Source organism: Tachysurus fulvidraco, chromosome 20 (genome assembly GCF_022655615.1).
Source record: "Tachysurus fulvidraco isolate hzauxx_2018 chromosome 20, HZAU_PFXX_2.0, whole genome shotgun sequence".
NCBI classification, from domain to species: domain Eukaryota; kingdom Metazoa; phylum Chordata; class Actinopteri; order Siluriformes; family Bagridae; genus Tachysurus; species Tachysurus fulvidraco.
In genome coordinates, this window is record NC_062537.1 from 18,922,625 (window position 1) to 18,947,063 (window position 24,439).

The window sequence follows — 24,439 nt, forward strand, 5'->3', positions numbered from 1 at the left end:
AGCTTACATAAATAATATCACAAGGGTAGCCATCTTTCTTCTCAGAAATATCGCCAAGATACGAAATATGATGTAATGCATTTGTTCATGCATATATGATGTTCATGCATTTGTTACCTCTAGGTTGGACTATTGTAATGCTTTACTGTCTGGATGTTCCAATAGGAGCATTAGTTACTCAAGAGCTCTCAACTGCAGTATAATAATGTTGTTATTTACATCACTTACTCTTCAATGTCACACAAATGAGGATGGTTTCCCTTCTGAGCCTGGTTCCTCTCAAGGTTTCTTCCTCATATCATCTCAGGGAGTTGTATATATTTACATTTTACATTTGTATTTTATTTTTACTCGTATTTCTTCTTATTATTATGATGCATATTTCTTTCTTTTTTTTCTCTTCTGTTTCTATACTTCTGTAAAGCTGCTTTGAGACAATGTGAATTGTTAAAAGCGCTATACAAATAAATTGAATTTGAATTTGAATTAAACATGTGGACATATTCTATGTGTACACTAGATAGCAGAGCCTCCATCTGAACCAGTTTAATTTTATAATTTTATATGCCCTAATGTGTCGGGGGGCACGGTGGCTTAGTGGGTAGCACGTTCGCCTCACACCTCCAGGGTCGGGGTTCGATTCCCGCCTCCGCCTTGTGTGTGTGGAGTTTGCATGTTCTCCCCGTGCCTCGGGGGTTTCCTCCGGGTACTCCGGTTTCCTCCCCCGGTCCAAAGACATGCATGGTAGGTTGATTGGCATCTCTGGAAAATTGTCCGTAGTGTGTGAATGAGAGTGTGTGTGTGCCCTGCGATGGGTTGGCAATCCATCCAGGGTGTATCCTGCCTTGATGCCCGATGACGCCTGAGATAGGCACAGGCTCCCCGTGACCCGAGGTAGTTCGGATAAAGCGGTAGAAAATGAATGAATGAATGCCCTAACGTGGTCAATGAGAATTCGACAGAAAAATATATACATGTTTTGTACATTATTGTACATTTTGAACTGTATTTCCTTTTTAATTACCATCTTTAGGCAAGGACAAAACAACCCTTTACACAATGACGGAAGTTATTTCCTAACACGTTACATAATTCCTTGTTAAGGATCAAAGGTAGGTGTGGGAAGAGTTTGATTAGTGGGGAAACATTAACACAACATTTAAAACCATTATGGCTCATCATATCTGTTCAGGCGACACAAAGACACATAAAGAGTCACACATACAATATGGCTGATTCAATTACCAAACCTAATGACCATGTGCTATAAATGTGTGTGTGTGTGTGTGTGTGTGTGTGTGTGTGTGTGTGTGTGTGTGTGTGTGTGTGTGTGTGTGTGTGTGTGAATGGTGAAATCCAGATCTCTAATGCGAATCCCATTACACCTCCTGATAATATGTGCTATATGATGCACTAGCATTGATACAGAAGTAAAAACTCTAATGTAGGGTGGGGTTTATGTGGGTTTTTGGTATTTTTCTCATATATACAATAGAGCAGAGTTAATTTTTTTCTTTGCATATCCAAAATTTGGTGGAGTTTAGGGGTCAGGGCCAACAGCGGCAGCTTGGCAGTGCTGGGGCATGAATCCTGATCCTCTGATCAACAACCCAGAGACTTGAGCCTCCACTGCGCCTTTAAAGAAACTGTAAAGAAGTGTGATTTCTTTACAGCTGCACCAACCAACTGCCTCAGAAAAAATTCATGTACTCAGAGTAATGTTTTTATTGACCCCAACCACCAAAGTTAAAATATGTGAAGAAAGACTTGCGGTAATGTATATGTGACACAAGAAATTCCAGTGTACTGTAGGTTATAATACAGATGAAGAATTTGAGGCCAGAAAGCTGGAAGTGAAGATTTCCAAGAACACTTCAAATCAACAACAAATTTGGACGTCAGTGAGACAATCATGTACGGTTGAAAGATATTAGCTTGTTTTTCCCTTGGGAGTATTTTTAAATACTGCCTTTAGATGGGGGATTTAAAGTGCTCTCCATTATCATGACTCTGTCAACATGTGCACAATAGAAAATTAAAGGAAGCTTATTCAGAAAATGCTGTGAGCACTTAAAATGATCTAACGACTGCCTTTGAGAGGGGAAATGGCAGCTTACAACAAAGAATGGATGTTATTACTAGCCGAAGTATGCCCTCGATTTTCATATTTGGATGTGGATGAAAGAGAAAGTTTAATTTTCTTAAAAAAAAATACATTTGAGCATCATACGGTATGATGGCATACAGACCCTGGCACCGGGAATGATGCCTGCTTGCTTATAAGTGCTGTGCGTCTGGCACCGAGACTCGTGTATTCATCATGGCTTGGCCAGCAGGCTTGATGTGCTCGCCTCCTCCCCTGGGTTTGGCCAAATGAGCACTAATGGAGGACGCAGTGCTCTGCTGATGGGCCGCTAATGGTGATGGAGGTAGCACGACTGCACCTTTTTTTTTTTATCATTTTGTAAGACGGTACTGAGCTCGACCGCTGTTCAGGGACAATAACTGTTCACAACACAATGGTGAAGTTTTGTTTGGTCAATCTCTTGTTTTGGTGTCCGTGCATTATTTATTATTATTTTATATTCTTGATATATAGAGAAGAAAGCATCAGGATCCGAATTAGTTAATGAGATCACCACATGCTGATAAAATGCACTGTAAAAAAAAATCCTTTATAAGGTCTCAGGATACTCAGGATAATGTGGGGTTGGCGATGACCAACGATGAAGCTTGTATATTCTCTTCGGCTTCATATCGGCCGTTAGATTCTCCTGTATTTTCTCCAGTACTGCAGCTGCTGCTATTAACATTTCATGACAATTTTCATAACAAAAGGATAAAGGATTGGCTGCTTAACCTAAACCATGCCAATACCATAAATCCCAAGCTGAGTCATGCAGTGTGTTTGTCCACGGTTTTCACATAGCTCCCATGTTTGCAACAAAGAACGCGAAGCCTAAAAAACATCATTTATTTGCACTTCAATTACATCATGTTGTTCGTGGAAGCTGACCAAATGTCATCTCCACGTGAAACCTGTAACATGAGGTCCTAATGGAGAGCAGTGACAACACTACCATATTGTCCTCCTTCATGTCGCAGTTCTGTTCCTGTTTATTTTGGTTTCAGTTCTAGACACTAGCTCAAAGTTTCAGTTGTTTGTTGCCCGATTGTGCTCATCGTTCCTCGTGTAACTTCCCGGACTAGTTTAGACATCTTATCATGCTTTATTTTCACTATTTCTATCTATTTACTAGATTTTTTAGATTATCCATGTTACAAAACAAAAACAAAAACATAAATGTTACTTAACTCTGCTTACTTAAATGCTGAAAATTTCACTACAATTTACTCCAGAAGTTACGTATACGCGTTCTATATTGACTCATCGTATTTTACTTTTTCTTACATTCTGTCTGAATTCCTGGTTGAAATTTCTAGAAAATCAAGATTTGTGATGGTTTGACACCCAATTATTACACCGCTATATGCTTTATGTTCATCCTATTCTAGTCTTTGTCCAAGTATCACTTGAACTCTTCTGGGAAGGCTTACCACTAGAAAGTACAGAGTGGCTGTGGGTATTTGTGATCATTCACAAATGAAGTGGTAGCTCAGTGTTTGAGTTGTTGGACTACTGATCATAAGGTTGTGAGCTCAAAACCCAGGACTACCAAGCTGCAACTGCTGGGCCCTTAACCTTCAACAGCTTTGTAGTATTAATAAGATAAATGTAAGACAGGATACGGGCATTTGCCAAATGCTGTAGATGTACTGCGATCATTTAGCCGTAAGAGCCTGAGTGAGGTCTGATGAAGCCTGGGGTGCAGTCAGTTAGGGTTGAGGTCAGAGCCACTCAAGTTTTTCCACACCAAATTTGGCAAACCATGTTATCTGGGACAGGTCTGGGCCTTTTAGTTACAGGGAAGGGTAATTATAATGCTACAGCACAGAAATAATACTTATATAGCCGTATGCTTGCAATTACATTTATAGTAACAGTTTGGGGAAGAACCACATATGGGTTATGATGGCTCATTGTCCACAAACCATCGGATATATCGATTCGGCTACTTTCAGTCCTGAAATTGTCCTGAATCCTGCTTTTTGAATATTTCCCATACTTCTTACTGTTTTTCATCATTAGCCTAGCATCTGGTTAACACATTTTTTTGCACATGTCCTTTATGAATTCTACTCTTTGGATAGTATCCAGGTTTCCTTCTTTCTAATTTCTGTTTTTGTGTTGTTTTCAAATGTAAGAATACATTTCGGTATTTGTTTATGGTATCTTATGACTCATAGTTCATGAAAGAACGTTAATAAAGGAGCGTTTAGATATAATTACTGCCTGAACCGTGGCTCCTGTCTGTTATAGTCATGCTGAGATTTCATACAGGTAGCTTTGAACAGAGGGCTAAGGTAACACTAGTGTTTATAAATGAAAGATCATTACATTTAATCTGCTCCACTGGGTTCCACATCGCTGCAGGATCTCTAACAGTCGGGAGTCTTATCCGAACGCTAATGTATACTGAGCCTTAAGATAATGATACGCCTGCATAACTCCGTTATGAGTCCAGATGAAGAAGAAGCTTTCTCTTCATCAAAGCTCAAGTATGAACATGATCAGACTGAAATGAAGCCGAGAGGCTTCAGGAAGAGAGTACAGAGTTTTACTCAGGTCTGTCACCTAGTTTTACTTCTCCTCTTTCTCCAAATCTTTCATCTTCATCTATGATGTCATCATGATTTTCTGCTTTGTCTGATCATTTCCTTGACCAAGATGATCACTAAAAGGAGCATCATCATTTTTTATCTGTTCCTATTCTTCTCCGTCATCATCATCATCATCATCATCATCATCATCATCATCATCATCATCATCATCATCATGGTTTGTCATAATCACAATCCTCTTATTATCTTCTCCCTCTCGCTGGGTTTATATCATTATCATCAGCATCAGCATCATTTTCTTATTTCCTCCTCTTTCTTTCTTAATCAGTTCTTCATTGTTATTGTTGTCATCATCATCAGCATCAGCATCAACAACAGTGTATTGTTTTTTTCTTTATTCTATTTTTAATTCTTCATTCTATTTTATAATTATTTTCTTCTTCTTCTTCTTCTTCTTCTTCTTCTTCTTCTAAATTGTATTATTTATAAAATGTTTCCACTCGTTCTCAATATTTTCATTAATCATAATGATTTTCTTTTTCTTCTTTTTTATTCTTCAGCTCTTTCACAATATATTCTTCACTTTTTCTTCATAATAATCGTCATCATCATCATCATCATCATCGTCATCATCATCATGTGTATCATAGTTTGTTGCTATTTGTTGTTATTGTGCTGCTAACCCTTATTGTTGACATTATTATTATTATTATTATTATTATTATTATTATTATTATTATTATTATTATTATTATTATCATCAGTAATATGCATTATTGTGCAGTGTTGCATTACATAACCTTTATATAAACAAACAAAATAATTAGAATTCATTATCATGTTGTTACAATCCACAAATCCATTGTGAACTCCATTAAGGCTGATGTGTGTGTGTGTGTGTGTGTGTGTGTGTGTGTGTGTGTGTGTGTGTGTGTGTGTGTGTGTGTGTGTGTGTGTGTGCACGCTTTTTGACATGATGATGATTATAATGCTTATGTTTACACACAGTGAAGAGACAGACCCTAGCTCCACTCTCCACGCCTCAGGAAGCTGCTGATGTATTTGACGTCTTTTGCAGCCTCACTCGGATCTTATTGGTCCAGTTCAGCCGGACCAATGCAGAGCCTCCGTGTGCAGGATGTTGTCAGTTTTTTCCTCCCCCATTAGCGACTATGAGGAGCTTCTGCACCCAGTGACGTGCGAGTGCATCCTCCTTTCATTCAACTTTTAATCTTGCGTCGCTTTGCATCACCTAAGAAGAGACCTGGAGGACTTCAGTACCGGAGCTGTCCACTCTCCACTCACTCTCCACCCTTAGCGTCACGATTTCACACACACACACACACACACACACACACACACACACACACACACACACACACACACACACACACACACACACACACACACACACACACACACACACACACACACACACACACACACACTTGAGCAGAGCACTGACATGCCGGGCTGCAGTGCATAGTAAAAGGAAGCGACAAAGTGCAAACGGAGTGCATTTGAGTCTCAACACAGGTACGTTCCCGTTTTCTTCTCGAGGGTGGCTATTCTTCTTTCATCTACTTTTATTTTATTCTTATTATTCTTCTTATTATCGTTATTTATTTTTATTGAATGGCCGTGCAACGGACGGAGTTTCACTTTGTCCCGTGCTCTCGAGCAATCGGGGCTACTCACGTTTTATTGATTAAGACGCGCGCGTGTGGTGTATTTGGGTCAGCGCTCGCGCGAGGGTGTGGATACGATTTAGTTCGTTCATCAGCCTCATTAGTTACAATAAAGAAACAAATATAAATAAAATAAATCACGCCGAGTTTAAACATGCATGCATTTCTGTAAAAAAAATTAAAATTAAAATTAATGCACGCGGGTGCATGGTTCATTTTCAGATCTCTCTCTCTCTCTCTCTCTCTCTCTCTCTCTCTCTCTCTCTCTCTCTCTCTCTCTCTCTCTCTCTCTCTGTGTGTGTGTGTGTGTGTGTGTGTGTGTGTGTGTGTGTGTGTGTGTGTGTGTGTTAGCAGTAAAATCGGCACTGCGGAGCTGAATGTATCAAATCAGCCTTCTTTAAATTATTCCTGCATCACCTCTGACGTATTTCAAGAATCACTACGTATTGCTTGTGGATATGCCTGTACACTCTCAGGGATAAAATGGTACCAAAGGGTACTTTTCCTTATCGCTTTGGGGGTTTTGAGTGGTACACGTTTAACCTTGGAAGAAGGAGGTGAAGTATCTTTATCTTTAAAACAAGAATAAACCTGTAAAGGAACATCAGAGACCCATCAAAGTCTCACATATGTACCATCGTTCAAGATCAAATGTAAAGGTGAGTGAAGGTACATACTACGATGTGTAGCCTTTAGGACACGTGTACCTTAAGGGTGGGTAACTTTTGTTTGCAGCCTGGTTTGTCCTGAGATATTTCCTTGAACAGCTTTATTCCTACATGACAGCTTTTCTTTTTGCGTTGCCGTATACGGCACTCTCAGAACTGAAGTTCACCTGTTACCACTGTATAATGTTTCTCCATGAGAAGGTATGTTTGTAGCTTATCTTAAATAAGTGAACGGTCATACATGCTTGTAGAATCTCATAAACAAAATTCTACCAACCTGTACTTTTCTTTGTCTTTGCTTAAACATTTTTGTGCTTTAATCATAAATGATTGCTTTTCAAATTTTTTCAAACTCAAATTCCGCCTGAGGATTCTGTCGCTCTATCAGAAATACATTTCCTTGTTGTTGGGATGCTTCCTTTAAGTAAACCTTATATTTTTGTTTCTTTATCCTGGGAATGTGCATGTAATAAAGATTTAAGGGTTTGTCAGTGATCCATTAACATTATAAAGGTGAAAGATACACCTTAAGAGCAATAAGTTGTATTTGGTATCCTTCTATTTTGTGGTATAAAGTCAAACCAAATATTTTTGTTCATTCAAAGTTCCCAAGAAACAAATCTAAGTATCTCAGACTCTTATACACAATCTGCTCACACTGAACATCCCCAAGGTTTCTTTCTTACTCTAAGTCAGTTTTTCCAAATGGGTTTTTTTCCAAATGGGTTTTTTTCCAAATAGGTTCCTACTTTTCCAAATAGGTTCCTTTGGCTTATTCATTCGAAATCTCGATTAAATCTTTGGGACAATTTTAGAAGTGCTGTACAGATTGAAATTGAAGTGAAAATTTCCTATTTGGAGCCAACAGTGATTTCAGAATTCATTAAGTAACTTTAATAACTTTCATTTTCCTTGATACTCTCATGAATGTGGATGCTCGTTACAGCAGATCGTCCATTCTGCATATTTTATTTGGGACAGGTATTAAACCAGATGCCGTTCCTGATGCTCCCATTTTATCTGGGCTTGGAGTTAACCCCTTAAAACCCCCAGTTAACCTGACCGCCACTAGAGCACTAGGGGACCAAATGCAAGTAATAAAAGTAATACACTAAAAACCGGAAGCTTTAGTGTTCAGGTGAGTTAGAGAGTTGTAATATCTGGATTGGATTGGGAATGGGAGTTGTGGTTGTTGTATGTGACACAATACAAGAAGGAAATGTTGTATTAAGGCTAGAGCTTTTAGGACATGTGAATATGTACACAATTAGACCACAAATTAGTTAAAGGAATAACTAAGGGATTTGTATTTCTCCTATCTATCTATCTATCTATCTATCTATCTATCTATCTATCTATCTATCTATCTATCTATCTATCTATCTATCTATCTATCTATCTATCTATCTATCTATCTATCTATCTATCTATCTATCTATCTATCTATCTACCTACCTACCTACCTACATACCTACCTACCTACCTACCTATTTCCACTTTGTCTGTAATGAATGTTTAACTCCTAGCAGATTAAGAGGTTAAATAGATTTTTTAGCAAAATATATTTCACAAAAAATATACATCATATGTTTTATTGTTTATATTACTTCAGGTATATTTGATGTTGCACAACATAGCAGAGTCATTCGACCCATCTATCTCTTTCATCCTCTATTCTGAATACTTTTAAACTGAAAACATTAGTGCAAGATGATAAGAAATGTTGTTTAACTTTAAGGTATCCATTTGGCTAAATTTCACATGAGCATCTGCACTGAAAGCTGTAGCTATTGACCTTTACTCTATTTGATTATCCGTTTTCATTGCGTGGTTTATTGAGATTGTGCTCGTTTCTGACCTTTATAGCTCTGTTAATATTGCTGATCCTTAAGGATCCTGTAACATCCCAGACGAACGTTTTAAAGTGGAAATGCGGTTCCTTGGGATGTCTACTGTCTCCGCAGTGCTCAGTGGTGGTGGCTGTGTTCCTGTGCCAGTGCATGTGTCCTGACTTTAATGCAATGCTTCTTTCTATGACCTTGTTTTAGGAGACACCTTTCCTTGCATGCCATGCCTATTTAGCACCACTGCTCTTTCACCTGTCTTTGATGATCACTCTGATTCTCCAAACCGATTTTTAAGGGGAAGGGATAATTGGTGGGAAAATACATTTTGGTGGAAAGAGCATAATTCTAAAGTACAGAATGTTAACTTGATCTTCTGTGCTTCACAACGTCTTAACACAAGCTGTTCTGTTTTCTGTCTGGCAGGATTTAAATCCTAGCATGGGGGCTCTTCTTCCATGTCCTTCAATCTCTACAGTTATTTAAATTCAGATTCCTGCACGTTCCTGAAAGAGACCCTCTTTCCCTATGAGCTGCCTGCCAGAAATTCCATCTACATGGTGGAGACCTTTATTATTTGCGGTCCTTAGTGATAGAACAGACTTGCTCTTACATTCTACACGAGGCAAATGAGTAAAAGATACATTTTACAAAAGCTCCATCTTTGCTCGTCCCTGTCATTATTTTTGTTTGGCTGAGTGGGTTGGGTGACTGTTTGTGATTCTGTGGGTGCACAGGCAGAAGGTGGCCTTAGTGAACTCGTTAGCGAGATTAGTTCCAGGGCTTTTGGTCCGTGTGCTGCAGGAACTCAAATCAATGGTGAGCCGTTCCCATGGAGAGAATAAAAGCTTTGTTGCTGCCTCATTTACAGAGAAATTCCCTACAGGAGTGAGGAATGAAAGGCAGAGCTAGTTGGGATTCCAGTCAGAACTGGAAAAGCAGACCTGTGCAAGACAAAATTACAATGAAGACTGTATAAAAAAAAAAAAAAAATAAAAAATACAGTAAGGCAGAATGTTGATCACGATTACAAACTAGTGAAAAATGGCCTTGTGAGAAATACTTAAATAATAAATTTCAATTATATTCATTTTTAATTTCACTGCAAAGGTACGAACACATACCCTTACTTCTAAATATTAAGGATACATTTAAAAGCATGTTTTGGTGCAACAATTTAGAACTATTTTTATAGCACAATCATTAAACATTCCATTGTTAATTGAAAATAATTTACAGAAATAGATGGCCACACTAACATGTATAGAGATGGCCTCACTGGGACTAACAAGGAAAAGGCCACACCTCCTGCGTTGTTACAAACAGGAACAGAGGCCACACCTCCTGCGTTGTTACAAACAGGAACAGAAACCACACCTCCTGCGTTGTTACAAACAGGAACAGAGGCCACACCCCCTACATTGTAACAAACAGGAAATAGGCCACACACCCTGCATTGTAACAAACAGGAAAAAAGGCCACACCTCCTGCATTGTAACAAACAGGAAATAGGCCACACCCCCTGCATTGTAACAAACAGGAAAAAAGGCCACACCTCCTGCATTGTAACAAACAGGAACAGAGGCCACACCTCCTGTGTTGTTACAAACAGGAACAGAGGCCACACCTACTGCATTGTAACAAACAGGAATAGAGGCCACACCTCCTGTGTTGTTACAAACAGGAACAGAGGCCACACCTACTGCATTGTTACAAACAGGAACAAAGGCCACACCCCTGCATTGTAACAAACAGGAACAAAGGCCACACCCCCTGCATTATAACAAACAGGAACAGAGGCCACACCTCCTGCATTGTAACAAACAATAACAGAGGCCACACCCCTGCATTGTAACAAACAGAAACAGAGGCCACACCCCCTGCATTGTAACAAATTTTCAGAGAAACAATGCCTCCTTTATTGGAAATACCAAACACAGAGGCCACACCTCCTTCACAGGAACTGATGGACACATAAAGTACACCTTCTACACAGACATTTAAACCCACGCTCCACGTAGATCCACATGGGTTCCTTAGTTGGATGTAACAAGCACATGAGCCACGCCTCCTCCACTGGCACTAACATATGTAGAGACCATGCCTCTTTCACTAGAATTCCCAGAACCAATGCTTCCCTGCTTCTGCCAAAGGAAAAACTCATTTCATAATCTTTCTAAAATAAAAGACTACGTTAGCAATACCAGTAGATATTACTAATACAGTGACCTCTGTATCGATTTGGAGAGCCAACGTTTAGCTGAGACAAGCTGTTCTAAAGCAGTTTAGCTATATTATACATTTTAAGGCCAGTACACAGATCATCATAATTGAGCATAATTGAGTTATCAGGAAAGTTTCTATGACCTTTCAGTATCAGCTATTATTACATAATGCTTATTTTCTTGGAAAGAAAACAGAGACCTGTTTTTAATTTGTCTCCAAACATATGAGTAGATGTATAGCTAAGTTACTAAGGAAATAACAGCAGTCACTCATGTCAAACTTTGCTTTAAGGTTGTCATCCATGATACCCTCCTCCGCAATGCTTTTTATAATCCGAAGGCGTTTAAATTTTCAGAACAGTCTGGTTGCTCCAAGAGCTGACTGGTCTGACACAGGGGCTTTGGGGAAAATGAATAATTTATTACTTTTTCTTGTTAAAGAAATAGTTAAAAAAAACAGCGTTATAAATGTAATTGTTCAGCCGAGACATGTTTAATTTATTTATTTGAATTTATAATGAATTTATTTCCATTAATGCATAAATAATTTTTTTAAAAATTTGCATTAAATGACCATGCATGGTGAAATTGTGAGTCTTATCTTAGAGACAGCTCTGATGAGTGTGGGTTCGATTCCCACCTCCGCCTTGTGTGTGTGGAGTTTGCATGTTCTCCCCGTGCCTCGGGGGTTTCCTCCGGGTACTCCGGTTTCCTCCCCCGGTCCAAAGACATGCATGGTAGGTTGATTGGCATCTCTGGAAAATTGTCCGTAGTGTGTGAGTGAATGAGAGTGTGTGTGTGCCCTGTGATGGGTTGGCACTCCGTCCAGGGTGTATCCTGCCTCGATGCCCGATGCCCTGAGATAGACACAGGCTCCCCGTGACCCGAGGAAGTTTGGATAAGTGGTAGAAAATGAATGAATGAATGAATGCAAAACATATTTATGTTAATACATAACAAATAGCTATAAATTTCCAAGCATCTTCACAGCACCTAAAATCACAGCCACAAAATTGACCACCATAAAATTCAAAGCTCAGAAAGAGCTGAAAAGGACAAATTGGTGAATAAATGATAACAATAGGCTTCCTATGTGCTGCATGTGCTTAATCTTCTAATAAAGCAGCTCGGCCATTGCACCGCTTCAGTTATCAGAGACGGACATTAATTCTTCCTTTTGCAACAGTGTGCCATTACTTTTGTTCAAACTGTATGGTTATTTCCTGAAAAGCTTATTGTTTTTGTTTTTTTTTTGAATGATTAACAAATAATTTGATTGGTATCTTGCATGAAATCCTCTAATCCTCTCCAGTTCCACAGAGAAAGCGGTTATTTGTTAACAAATGCATGTTATTCAATCCTCTTCATAAGTTTTCCTGATAATGCTGATGGATCTATAAGCATAATTGTTTCCATCAAAAACAATTAGATCTGCCTGTTAAAGATCCATAGCTCAGATGCAGAATATTCACTTTAGAATGTCAGGAAAGAATATTAAGAAGTAAAGGAAGTAAATATTTTTATCCTACAGATAATTTATATGTGAAAGTGAAATGTCATATATTATTGGTCATATAAAGGGATTGTGGTAGCTCAGTGTTTAAGGTGTTGGGCTACTGATCGGAAGGTCATGGGTTCGAACCGCAGGTCCACCAAGCTGCCACTGCTGGGCCCCTGAGCAAGGCCCTTAACCCTCAGTTGCTCAGTTGTAAGTCACTCTGGATAAGTGTGTCTGCTAAATGCTGTAAAGGTTTCTATACTTTACATTTTTTCATTATACTCACTATGATCATAGCATACATTATTTTTTTAAAATTTGTTTTATTTTTTCTTCTAAGCTTTTTGATTTGTTGTCATTATTGTTAGTGTAATTTTCTCTTCTTTTTTCAAATTTTTTTTTCCTTTTTTGTTCTTTTTTTTATTTGTATTTTTTATTATATTTTATTGTTGTCATTGTCATTTTTGCTGTTTTCACTTCTGTTTTTATAGTTTTTTTTACTCTTTTAATGTGAGTGAATATTTTCATTTTATGGGGACACGGTGGCTTAGTGGTTAGCACGTTCGCCTCACACCTCCAGGGTTGGGGGTTCGATTCCCGCTTCCGCCTTGTGTGTGTGTGGAGTTTGCATGTTCTCCCCGTGCCTCAGGGGTTTCCTCCGGGTACTCCGGTTTCCTCAATAGGTTGATCGGCATCTCTGGAAAATTGTCCGTAGTGTGTGAGTGAATGAGTGTGTGTGTGTGTGTGCCCTGTGATGAGTTGGCACTCCGTCCAGGTTGTATCCTGCCTCGATATGAGATAGGCACAGGCTCCCCGAGACCCGAGGAAGTTTGGATAAGCGGTAGAAAATGAATGAATGAATGAATTTTCATTTAATATTTAATTCTCATTTTGTTTTGTTTTACTGTTCATTTTCATTGTGTTGATTAAGTTAATATCTTTTTCTCTGATTGTTTTTATTTAGATTATTTTACTGTTGTACTTGCTTCCATTGTCATTATTGTAATTTTTTTCTGATTTAAAAAAATGTTATTGCTGTTTTTTTTTTTTCTTTACAAAGCCCTATTAAAAAAAACTAATTTACAGTTTGATCTGATGCAAATAAATTCAGAAGCTTCAGCTCAAACCACCTCCCTCTGTGTTGTCTGAAAGCCTGACATCTGATCGTGCGGCAGCCGACATAGAGGAAGAAAGCGTGTGTGGATTTTTCGAGGTTGAGGATTAGTTACTGCAGTGAGCTGTCTCTCACTGACTCTCACACAGTCTTGAAGTTTCTCACTGCTTTCCCACCTTTGCTGGTAATTAAAGTTGCTCCCCAGGACTCCTTCCACAGGGAGAAAGCTGATATAGCAGGTCTGACCAACATGATGATAGACCTCAGCTGTCTGGAAAAAAAAATGTGCCGAAGAGCTTGACAACACTGAGTGAAAGACACAGCAGGGAATTAACAAGAATTATTATTTTTGATATATTTTATTCATATAGAATGATTGCCACCTCACATCTCAGGTTGGGTCCTGATCATGAGTTACTGTTGGATTCCTAATTTGCTCCCAGTGTTCCTGGGATAGACATTAGCTTAAACTTTGGCTTTGCCAAGAAGAAAGATCTTACTGAACTTAAATAAATCATAATTGTTTGTACTGGTATCAGAAGAATAAAACAATTCCGGACAAGCTGTTATCAAGTCCGTGTCCAGACGTGTTTTATCGCTTACTTAAAGGATAACATCCAGACGTGTATGTACCAGTCTCCACTACATGGACGCTGGATCTAGTGAAACTCTCATAAGATTTGAAAAGTAGCTACTTATATACAGTACAGTAGCTTGGAAATGTCAATATTAATGTGTTTCTTGGAATTGCAGGATAAAGGGACAGAATCTTTCAAGCATTCATTGCCAGCAGCACATTAGAAACAGCGATCTGTTGAAATATGGGCTTAAAACCTTCAAAATCCTTTAAAGTGTCTAGGTGAATAATTTAAATTCTAATTTGTGCTTGTGAGATATAAGGTTGCAGTTTCCTCTCATCTCAGCCTCAGTCTACTGTACCGATACAGTGCCATTTTGTTGCTTGTGATCTGTAGTATATATAGTATAAAATCAAGTTTCTACTTTCATATTCTGGTACACGTTATGCCCTAAAATGTAGCCTTCGGATGTTCTTAGTTGTTTGATTGCATATTTATAATTTGGAAGCACTGCCTCTTCTTACAGGTTATACAAAACAACAATGTATGGCTGCTTGTCGTTTAAAGTAGGTGACTCTTGGTTATGTGTTTTCCCTGGAAAGATTTGGCACAAAGTCTAAACTTGCCATTATTATAATAATTAGTATTAGTAGTCAAGTTAAATTAAGCATAATCCTGCTACCCTGTTACAGAACTCAGGAGAGATATACGATAGCTTTTTGCTGCACATTATGATGCTTGTTCAGTATTTTATTTTACTTGTCAATCGATATTCTATTCATCCCAACACTAATCCATGGATAATGAATAATTCACCTAGCTAAATCTCACCTTGTCCCATCAGTCAGATGATAATAATGAGTGGAGTTTCAAACCAAGTGGTTCTTGTTTTCAGTCTTATTAATTAGTTTCACTTTCATCCCACAGATACTATTCCCTAAGCCAACAACAGTGTCCTTTCTTTTCCAGACGTGATTGATAAGATGGCATTTTTGTTTTCCGCCTGCCTGTTGGATTATGCTAATCCGCCTCATGTGTTTTATATGTCTCGAGTTCAACAATGTCAGTCTCTTGTACAGTAATAAATCGTTAGCGTATATTTCTGCATTTTCTGTGGTGAATTTGCGTTCACCAATTCAGTTTTTACTGAAGCGGGTAATTGTAATTATTAGGGATCTCCACTAGCACATACACAACATACTCTTTAGTTCACATGCTGGTTTCTACTACAACTATAAACTTGATTAATGTCGACAAAAGAATAAGAGCTCTGATATCCAATCCCATTCTACTCTATCTACATGTACCGTGTCTCTAAGCCATCTCTTTTTTTGTGTGTTGTAGCCATGGGCGTACTGATGTCCAAGAAGCAGCAGGTGGAGAAGGTTCAGAAATGTAGTGCGGTGGTCTCGGCATTTCGCGATGGTCTGAAGAACCAGCCAAGTGCCACTCAGGTTCAAAACACCTCTGACAGCAAAGATGAGGCTCCGAATCACCCAGAGTCTGATGAGTCTGGACGGAAAGTGGAGGACGGGAAACCCGGGCCTTCCACAGCTCCACCCAAAGAGGAGAACAAAGCCAGTCAGGAGTCCTGGGGACGCTTACGGGATGGGAAAGGAGTAGAGCCTGAGGAGTTAAATAAAGTGCATCAGCTCACACCGCCAGCATTTATAAGACCGAAGAGGCAGCCGAATGAGGATCAGCCCATACAGATCGAGCTTGGTCAGAGAGATCAGGTAGGACTGCACAAAAGAAAGCATTCTGGATCAACATAATATCTTTGCATCATTTTATGTGAGCTTGTATACAGTTTGTAACGCTATAGGGCTTCAGTCTATGGTTGAATAAGCATAAATTAGACTTACTATAAATATTTTCTTTCTTGCTGTGCTGCACTCACTAGAGTGACAGAAAAAAAAACTTTGCTAGCTAACCCATGCACCTTTAAACAGAGAACCCGATTAACAACTTTGCATTTGGACTTATTATTTTGTTAATAAGACGGCCTAGTCTCTAGCATATCACAACCCAAACAAAGGCCCTATCGATATGGAAAGGGTACCATGGCAACAATCACAGATTTCCTCTCGTCCTTTTCACACAAAACACTCCTGACAGACTCGTGCCTCTCTTAACCTGCATAAATGTCATCTAGTTCACAAAGTCCACAGCCGAGGTATCTGACAAGAGCTGGTGATTCATATCGCACCTTTACAAATGAGACATCTCTTTCTCCACACACTCAGCCATCACTGCTCAAAGGCACAAAAATGTCCATCAGACCTTTATTCTAAACAACCAAATACACCAATGTGTGTGTATCAATGTATGAGAGTCCTTTCTGAAGACAGATGTAGACTTACTTTATTATTATTTTGAATGTAGGAAGGAGGGCACGGTGGAATAGTGGTTAGCACGTTCGCCTCACACCTCCAGGGTTGGGGGGTTTCCTCCGGGTACTCCGGTTTCCTCCCCCGGTCCAAAGAGGTGCATGGTAGGTTGATTGGCATCTCTGGAAAATTGTCCGGTGTGAGTGAGTGTGTGAGTGAATGAGAGTGTGTGTGTGCCCTGTGATGGGTTGGCACTCCGTCCAGGGTGTATCCTGCCTTGATGCCCGATGACGTCTGAGATACGCACAGGCTCCCTGTGACCGGAGGTAGTTCGGATGAAGTTCGGATGAAATAAGGCGTGGCTTATTTACCTGTCAGCCATTGTGAAGGAAGTGTGGCCTCTGTGTCTATCAGTCATTATGAAAGAGGCGTGGCTTATTTACCTGTCAGCCACACCTTCTTCACAACGGTCGACAGATGTGACAGGGACATGCGGCGTGACCTCTTTATCTGTCAGTCATTATGAAAGGGGCAGATTCTATTTACCTGTCAGCCATTGTGAAGGAGGTGTGGCCTCTGATAAGCTGGTCAATTAGTGGAAGCACAAAGGTCATGTAAGTAGGTAAGAAATACAAATAAGCTTCTTCAATTTACACATTAGTTATCAATAAAGCATCTATCTATCTATCTATCTATCTATCTATCTATCTATCTATCTATCTATCTATCTATCTATCTATCTATCTATCTATCTATCTATCTATCTATCTAAACGCATTGTGCTGATACGCTGTGGGTCAAAGGCTGATGGTGTGCCTTTGAGAATTAGGAATGTTGATTCTGGCTCAGTTTTAAAAAGGGAACTTCTTCAGAAAGCCATAAGCAAAGGGAGCCACTGTTTGTGTGACTGTGTCGGTGCATTTGGCACCAGGCCTGTGGTGGGTTGGTTGTCAAGGGGCCCAAATTGGGTGAGAAATCTCAAAGCTGAAGAGAAGAGACAAATTCTGTTAGCGTCCAGATCCGAGCTGATTAATTCAGCTGATTAAGGCTGACAGCAGTAGGGTCACCCGTTCCACAGTGGTGGATGAGAACTCTCCACAGTGTGGCTTTGTTTACCGAGCCGTTCTCTCAGTGGAGCACCAGAAGTGATTGGTGAGAGAGGCACCTCTCACTAAGCGACTGTTTGCTGTGAGGGTTTTATGAAGCCTGTGATAAAGGTGTTGAGCACTCGGTTGGAGAGCTGGAAGCAAATGGATTCGTTATGAAACAGATTGCAAAAGGACAGTATTACAGTCACTGCATGTTTAGTGTAATAGCAGTTTTTTTTGTTTTTTTTTGTACATGCATGAAACAAACAGAAAGCATGGAAACTAACTGTCCTTGAAATTTAGATATGACAGTCTTTTAATTAAAGGTGCGGTGCACAAGGTTTGAAAGCCAATGTCGACATTTGAAATCACCAAAACAAACACGCCCCTAACCCAAATGGGTCCCACCCCTGTATCGATAGCTCCGCCCACACATACATATGTAACCCAGGTAACTAATGGAAAGAAACGTGTCTTTATCATAGCTGAAGGGAAGAACAATACGATTGTAGATAAACAAACAAGCAAAAATGACACACAAGCATAATGATGTAAAGGACAAAGGCATATATTAGTTCTGTGTAACAAAGCAAAACCAACGTTACTCACCTATCGAGAAGGAAAAAAGCGCCTCGGCGTCTTAAGTAAAGTCGGCCACATATTCACAGGTCGGAGTTTCCCGAGTCGATAACTCCTGAGCTAAACGCTGTTACTACACAAAACGCGGTTGTAGCTGCGTCTCTACATTACTACGATAGAAAAGAGGTGTTATTTGTGTAGTAACAGCGTTTAGCTCAGGAGTTATTGACTCGGGAAACTCCAACCTGTGAATATGTGGCCAACTTCCTGCTCCTTCAGATCTCTCCAGCGCTGGAAAGCTGATCCTATATTAACACGTCCTACTTCTTGTCCTTATCGTAAGTCTTTCTTCTCTTTCTTTCTTTGTTTTTATCCTCCATGTCGATGTTAAACCCGCTTTCTGCTAATGTCACACATGCGCACCGAACACTCTCTCGGCCGCATATTGACAAGCCCCGCCCCTTGCTGCTCATTGGCTACACGTTTGTTTTGATGCATTTCTCAAAAATCTGAGCCTTTAAAGAAAAGTGAAGATCACCAGGAAAGTGAAAACGGAATGTGCAATCAGAAAGAACAAACTCAGTGACTTATTATTTAGCAAACTAGCCATAATGAACCTTAACATTAACAATTAACCTTAACAATTTTTTAAGTAAAAAATTCATCATCTAGCACTAGGGGATGTCTATTTTTTATCTCCAATCTAGCTAGTGACTTTGTCAGCATGATTCCTTTCACCTTACTGAAAGTGGGATGCTGTACGAGGACAAACAAACTCTCGAAGAGTGAGGACAACATTGTGGACAAGGTGATAACGAATGCCTTTAAAGGTGCCTAGGCTTTTTTGTCAGCTTGGCTCCCTACAGACTGAGAAAAAAAAACTCATCACACCTCCTCATCACATTCAGACCCGGAGATCCTGCTCTGTTTCACTGATGGCACTCGTGGGAGGCTGACTGGCACTCGAGTCCTTTTATACTTGCCTGCCCTCCTGCATGCTGCTAAGAAAAATGCTTGGTCGTGTTCATCAGCATGGATAAAGATGGATTAACTCCCGAGGCATCTTAAATACATGGACTGTTTCGTATGGGAAATGTAGAACTGATCCACTATTGTAAACGCTCGGATGACAATGGGGCTCTGAGTGTTTTGTGGGAAGCTAATTGCAATGCTGATTAGCCTGGCATTAACACGGTCAGCCAGCTCTGGAATGGAGAGTGCAGAAATATAATTATAGCAGACATGTAATCAGACAAAGTATTTCTGAGTTTATTATTATGTATACAGAAAAAAAAAAAAACATGAACTGATCAAGGTTCAATAATAGTAGTGGGTCCTCATCCTTGACGAGTCAGAAGACAATGTTTTATTATTTAGCAAATTTTGCCGTGAACACGTGTAAGGTTCTGCAGGACGAATATACTTTAATGCATTTCATAAACCGACTCGAAGGGCATGGACGTAGAATTTCATGCCTCGGAAATGGAAGAGGGTTAACAGAGTAATTATGAAAGTTTGATTATGGAAATTCAAGTTCAAATGAGGTTCAAGATGCCAGACTAAACTGAACCGTAACACCTTTAAATTTAGAAATAAATCAGCTGTGGCCAGAGGAATAAGGGTTTTATTACAGAAGGGTTCCGCTCAGCTTCAGTCTATTTCCATAGTCCCTATTTATATTTCTTCCTAGTTTCCAGTAGACACAATGTTCTTTTTTCCATCAGCTGCTCTGATTAATGCGTTTAATTATTTGTACCCCCAGACAACTAGGTTAATCTGGCTTATTTATAGATATTGGCCATAAAGCTTTGATAAATAGAAGTGTTAAATAGAAGGACTACAGTCACATACCTTCGGAAATAAATTTGGATTGAATGAACCATACAGGAATTATGACTTTAGAATGAATTATTGATAAAGCACTTGGCTCCCACTGGCAGCATATGACCACTGAGATTGTGATATTTTCTACTAATGCTAGTTTATGATACATCAATGCCTAATACAGAAGCTTTATTCTTTAGATTAATAGGTGAAGTGCAATGGCACCCAAGATGAAACTTATATTGAAATTCAATTTGAGTCATTTCTTTTCTTTTTTTTTATATATAAAAAACCATGAACCATGGATCGATCGCAACCATGCATCGATTGCACGGTTCTTTGAAAATGTATTAAAATTCTTTAAATACCTTTAAACAAGGAGAAGGAAAAAAAAAAGCTTTCACAAATAAGTGAACACCAGACAACTATTTTAATGAGAACCATGGACAGGTTCTATGAACTAAATCTTGGACTTCAAAACAGCATTCACTTTCCCCAAATGTAGCCAACCCTCACTGAATACCACTATTATATTGATCCTGGAATTTTCCAGGTTATGATGTTTCAGTGAACATTGTGGAACGGCAGACTTCCTAGAGTCTAGCAGCAGTAGAATTGCTACCATAAAGTCACTGGCAATTTACAGTTAGGCTAAATGCATAACGTTTACAGCACCTGCTAGAGCCGTTTATACACCAAATGTCTGACATTAAACACCTTTGTGCCCTTGTGGCCAAAATAAAAAGACTGTCCTTTTTAAAAAGTAAACAAAAAGTAAAAGTCCTTTTACTGCTCACTTTTTCTTAATCCATGTTCAGAGATGAGTAAAATAAGCCATTATCACTGGCTTACAGTATTAGCCAGTGAAACTGAACCTAATGTCTTTTTTGGTTCTCTTTTTTGCAGCCAGTGAATGATGAGATGTGTGAGGTGTGTGAAGTGTGGACGGCGGATGATCTGTACCCGTGTCGGACATGTACAAGGGTGTTTCATGATGGTTGCCTGAAGGAGATTGGATACCTACGTGCTGACACTGTGCAGGAGATGCGAGAGACGGCTCACACCACCATGGGCTGGAGCTGCTATTACTGCGTGAGTCTGCCCTGACACTACATACAGTACATGTGTAAAATATTCTAATTTAGCTAGTAAATTAAAGCGCAAGATTAGAAAGATTTTATAAAGAATTTAATTCTTTAATAAAACATAATAATAATTTATTCTTTAAAAGAATCATGAAGACCAAGGGGCTATTTCATTTCCATATAGTGAAGCATGGTAATTGCAGAATCTATAGTCTATACTGTATACTGTACAAGTCACTGACCTCATGGCAAAGTTGTCAAATTGCGAATGAAGAGGGAAATCTGTTGCACATTGATGTACCAGTTACTTCACTAACATTTATTCTGTATTAACTAGCTTGGTAGCATATTTGTAACTAGTTGTATTTACATGCCAAACCACTTGTTTGCTAGTTCTAGTTAAATTATTTTGTATTAGCTATCTTGCTAGTAGGGAGCACGGTGGCTTAGTGGTTAGCACGTTCGCCTCACACCTCCAGGGTCGAGGGTTCGATTCCCGCCTCCGCCTTGTGTGTGTGGAGTTTGCATGTTCTCCCCGTGCCTCGGGGGTTTCCTCCGGGTACTCCGGTTTCCTCCCCCGGTCCAAAGACATGCATGGTAGGTTGATTGGCATCTCTGGAAAATTGTCCGTAGTGTGTGAGTGTGTGAGTGAATGAGAGTGTGTGTGTGTGATGGGTTGGCACTCCGTCCAGGGTGTACTGTATGCTGCCTTGATTCTCAAGATACTGAGATACTGTAGGCACAGGCTCCCCGTGACCCGAGTAGTTCGGATAAGCGGTAGAAAATGAATGAATGAATGAATGAATGAATATCTTGCTAGCAAACATATCTAAACAAAGTGTATAATATAATGAAGACCAAGGGGCTAGTCACTTTCCATACAGTGAAACATGGTGGTGGTAGCATATATCCTCTTTATCCCTGTCACTCATATTGCCCTCCTCTTGGCAGAGTCACGGTTGCCATATACTAGAAAGTAAGGATTTAATGGTGCTTTCAAAGACTTATTTAAAGCAAATCTTGATTGATATTTTCCCAGAACTTTGTCCAGACTTGTTTTGCTAGCTCCCTCGTCATGAAGCTGTTTGTTTCAAGAAGGCAACACCTGGGTTCTTGCACAAGCAGGTGTATTTATACTAAGATCATGTCACTATATCTGTGATCTGTGTCTAATAGTGATCGGTTAAACCAGAATGAATGAAATGTTGAGAAATACATCTGCACAATGAAGTAGCGGAATTCTTTTTCTCTAAACGATCCAATCCGCCGTTTCACTCTCAAACCACCTGTACAGTATTCTGATCACACAAAGCTCTGCAGCATCTAGCTTCCTCATCTAAAGTGTTGGCTGTGTGAGGTTTTAAGGTTAAAGAGGAAATAAGTGTGTGAGGATTAGCTTGTCATGTTTCACTGTTTGGATGATCGTGATGGCTGATCCTCTCTGACTGTTAAAGATTTATAGAGCTGAATTTGCGGTGCGGGTTGTCAGATGGTGCCAATGTGCTTCAGATTGAAACACACGGCTTATCTCAGCCTCGCAGCCCGCTGAGGATTAAGGAAATTGGCCAGCTGGTGGAGAGTGTGAAGAGTTTGAAGTGTTGTTTTTTTGCAGAAGTGTGAATAAGCGTGGCTTCATGCGCACGCTTTAAGATATGTGTATGCCGTGTACATGTGTACATAAATCTATACATTTATTCATGAATATACACAACCATGAATATGTAGATTCTGATTTTACAAAGTGAGCTAAACAAGATTAATACTTAAGTCCAGCTAATCGCAAACAAGACAGGAATCTGTTACTCATTGATATACCAATTGCTTGATTAGTATTGATTGTTACTATTGTAAACAAAACCATATACACATAGTGAGCTTAGTAACATAATTATGTTGGCTTTGTAGAACATTCTGTTTTCCTATTTAAGCTTAGACAAAAATTTATAAAATTGAATGCGGTCTTGGGCTTTCGAGCCACATGCACTAAATTCGGATATGTTTTAGACCCTGGTCTGAAGTTTGTTGCTATTACTTTTCTAAGCGAAGTTTTAAATTGGTGTACCGACTGGCCTTTCGGTTGTGCCACAGCCCCGCCCCCAAAATATGCAAAATCAAAAACATTTTTACAACATGGTCATGTGACGTATCAAAACACTCAGCACAATGAGGGGAACTGCCTCACGGGTATCCTGATGATGTCACGTGACGTCATGTGATGTCACGTGAAAATCAAAAATTAGCACAACATGAACATGTGACAGCCCAATGAGGGGAACTTCCTCAGGAGTATTCGGATAACGTCACATGCTCGTCTCCACTTGCCTCCAAATGTTTTGGCGCCCTATCTTTCTGTCCACTTGCCTCCAAAAGAAACACTGACCCTTATGTCCACTCGCCTCCAAAAAAGCACCGGCCTTTGCGAATACTTGCCTTGTCAAAGCCAACATCAAAGTTTGTCGTGACGAACTTTACAAATCTAGTTGACCACTATTTGTTACACATGTATATTAATATTAGAGAGTGTGTAACAGTTATCCTGTTACAGGGATTAAATTCTGATTCAGACCTTAAGGAGCAGCAGAGAGCAGGGGAGTGAATTTTATTTCAAATGCTTAACTAGAATTCAAATGCAAACATAAGGTATCTCTGATAACATGGTAATTTATAGTTTATAATTTTGCAGGGAATCTTGGGAAGCTTTATAAGGTTGAGAAGCTCGCTGAGGTCTCTGTTATGGAGCTTTAAAAGAACCTAAGAATGAAGGGTCTTTCGATTATACTAGATTTGGGATCCATTTCATCTTTTGTCTTCACTGACTGTTGGGACGTTCACAAGACCGACTGATCACCTACTAACCTGAGATAAGAATTTTGTGTTGTGAATTATGTATTTATATTTTTTATATTTTTGATGCAAGGATTTGTGAATTTCTTTATTAACACATATTTGATAACATCTAACAATCATTCTTTAAGGTACAACACTTTATATTTTCGGATTTGATTTGGATTGTTGGTCGGTGTTTCTCTCATTTATCTGAGAATCCTACAGTTATTTTGAACAGAAATTTTGAACAGAGAGAGAGAGAGAACTGTATGAATGTAATTATGTGATGGACAATGTACATTATGTGCAAAGTGCCATAACTAAAAGGCTAGAGCCAGAAAGTGACACAGACATGATGGCTTCCTGGGATGTAAACCTGAGCAACTTGTAAGGGTGGTAAATATCATGC

At 39.3% G+C, this 24,439-nt stretch overlaps 1 protein-coding gene across 3 annotated transcripts in view; it reads left to right on the forward strand.

Annotated features, from left to right (window-relative positions):
- The first annotated feature begins 5,774 nt into the window (after window positions 1-5,774).
- phf24 (PHD finger protein 24) overlaps window positions 5,775-24,439 on the forward strand; it is a 32,324-nt gene continuing 13,659 nt past the window's right edge. Inside the window, exons 1-3 of one of the 3 annotated variants that reach the window (XM_027132578.2) lie at window positions 5,775-6,219; window positions 15,643-16,034; window positions 21,026-21,211. In XM_027132578.2, coding sequence (XP_026988379.1) covers window positions 15,645-16,034; window positions 21,026-21,211 — 576 coding nt within the window. In that variant the 5' untranslated portion in view covers window positions 5,775-6,219; window positions 15,643-15,644. Of the gene's footprint in view, window positions 6,220-6,737; window positions 7,031-15,642; window positions 16,035-21,025; window positions 21,212-24,439 lie in introns of those variants that run through there. The other 2 variants (XM_027132580.2, XM_027132579.2) reach the window with 2 other exon arrangements.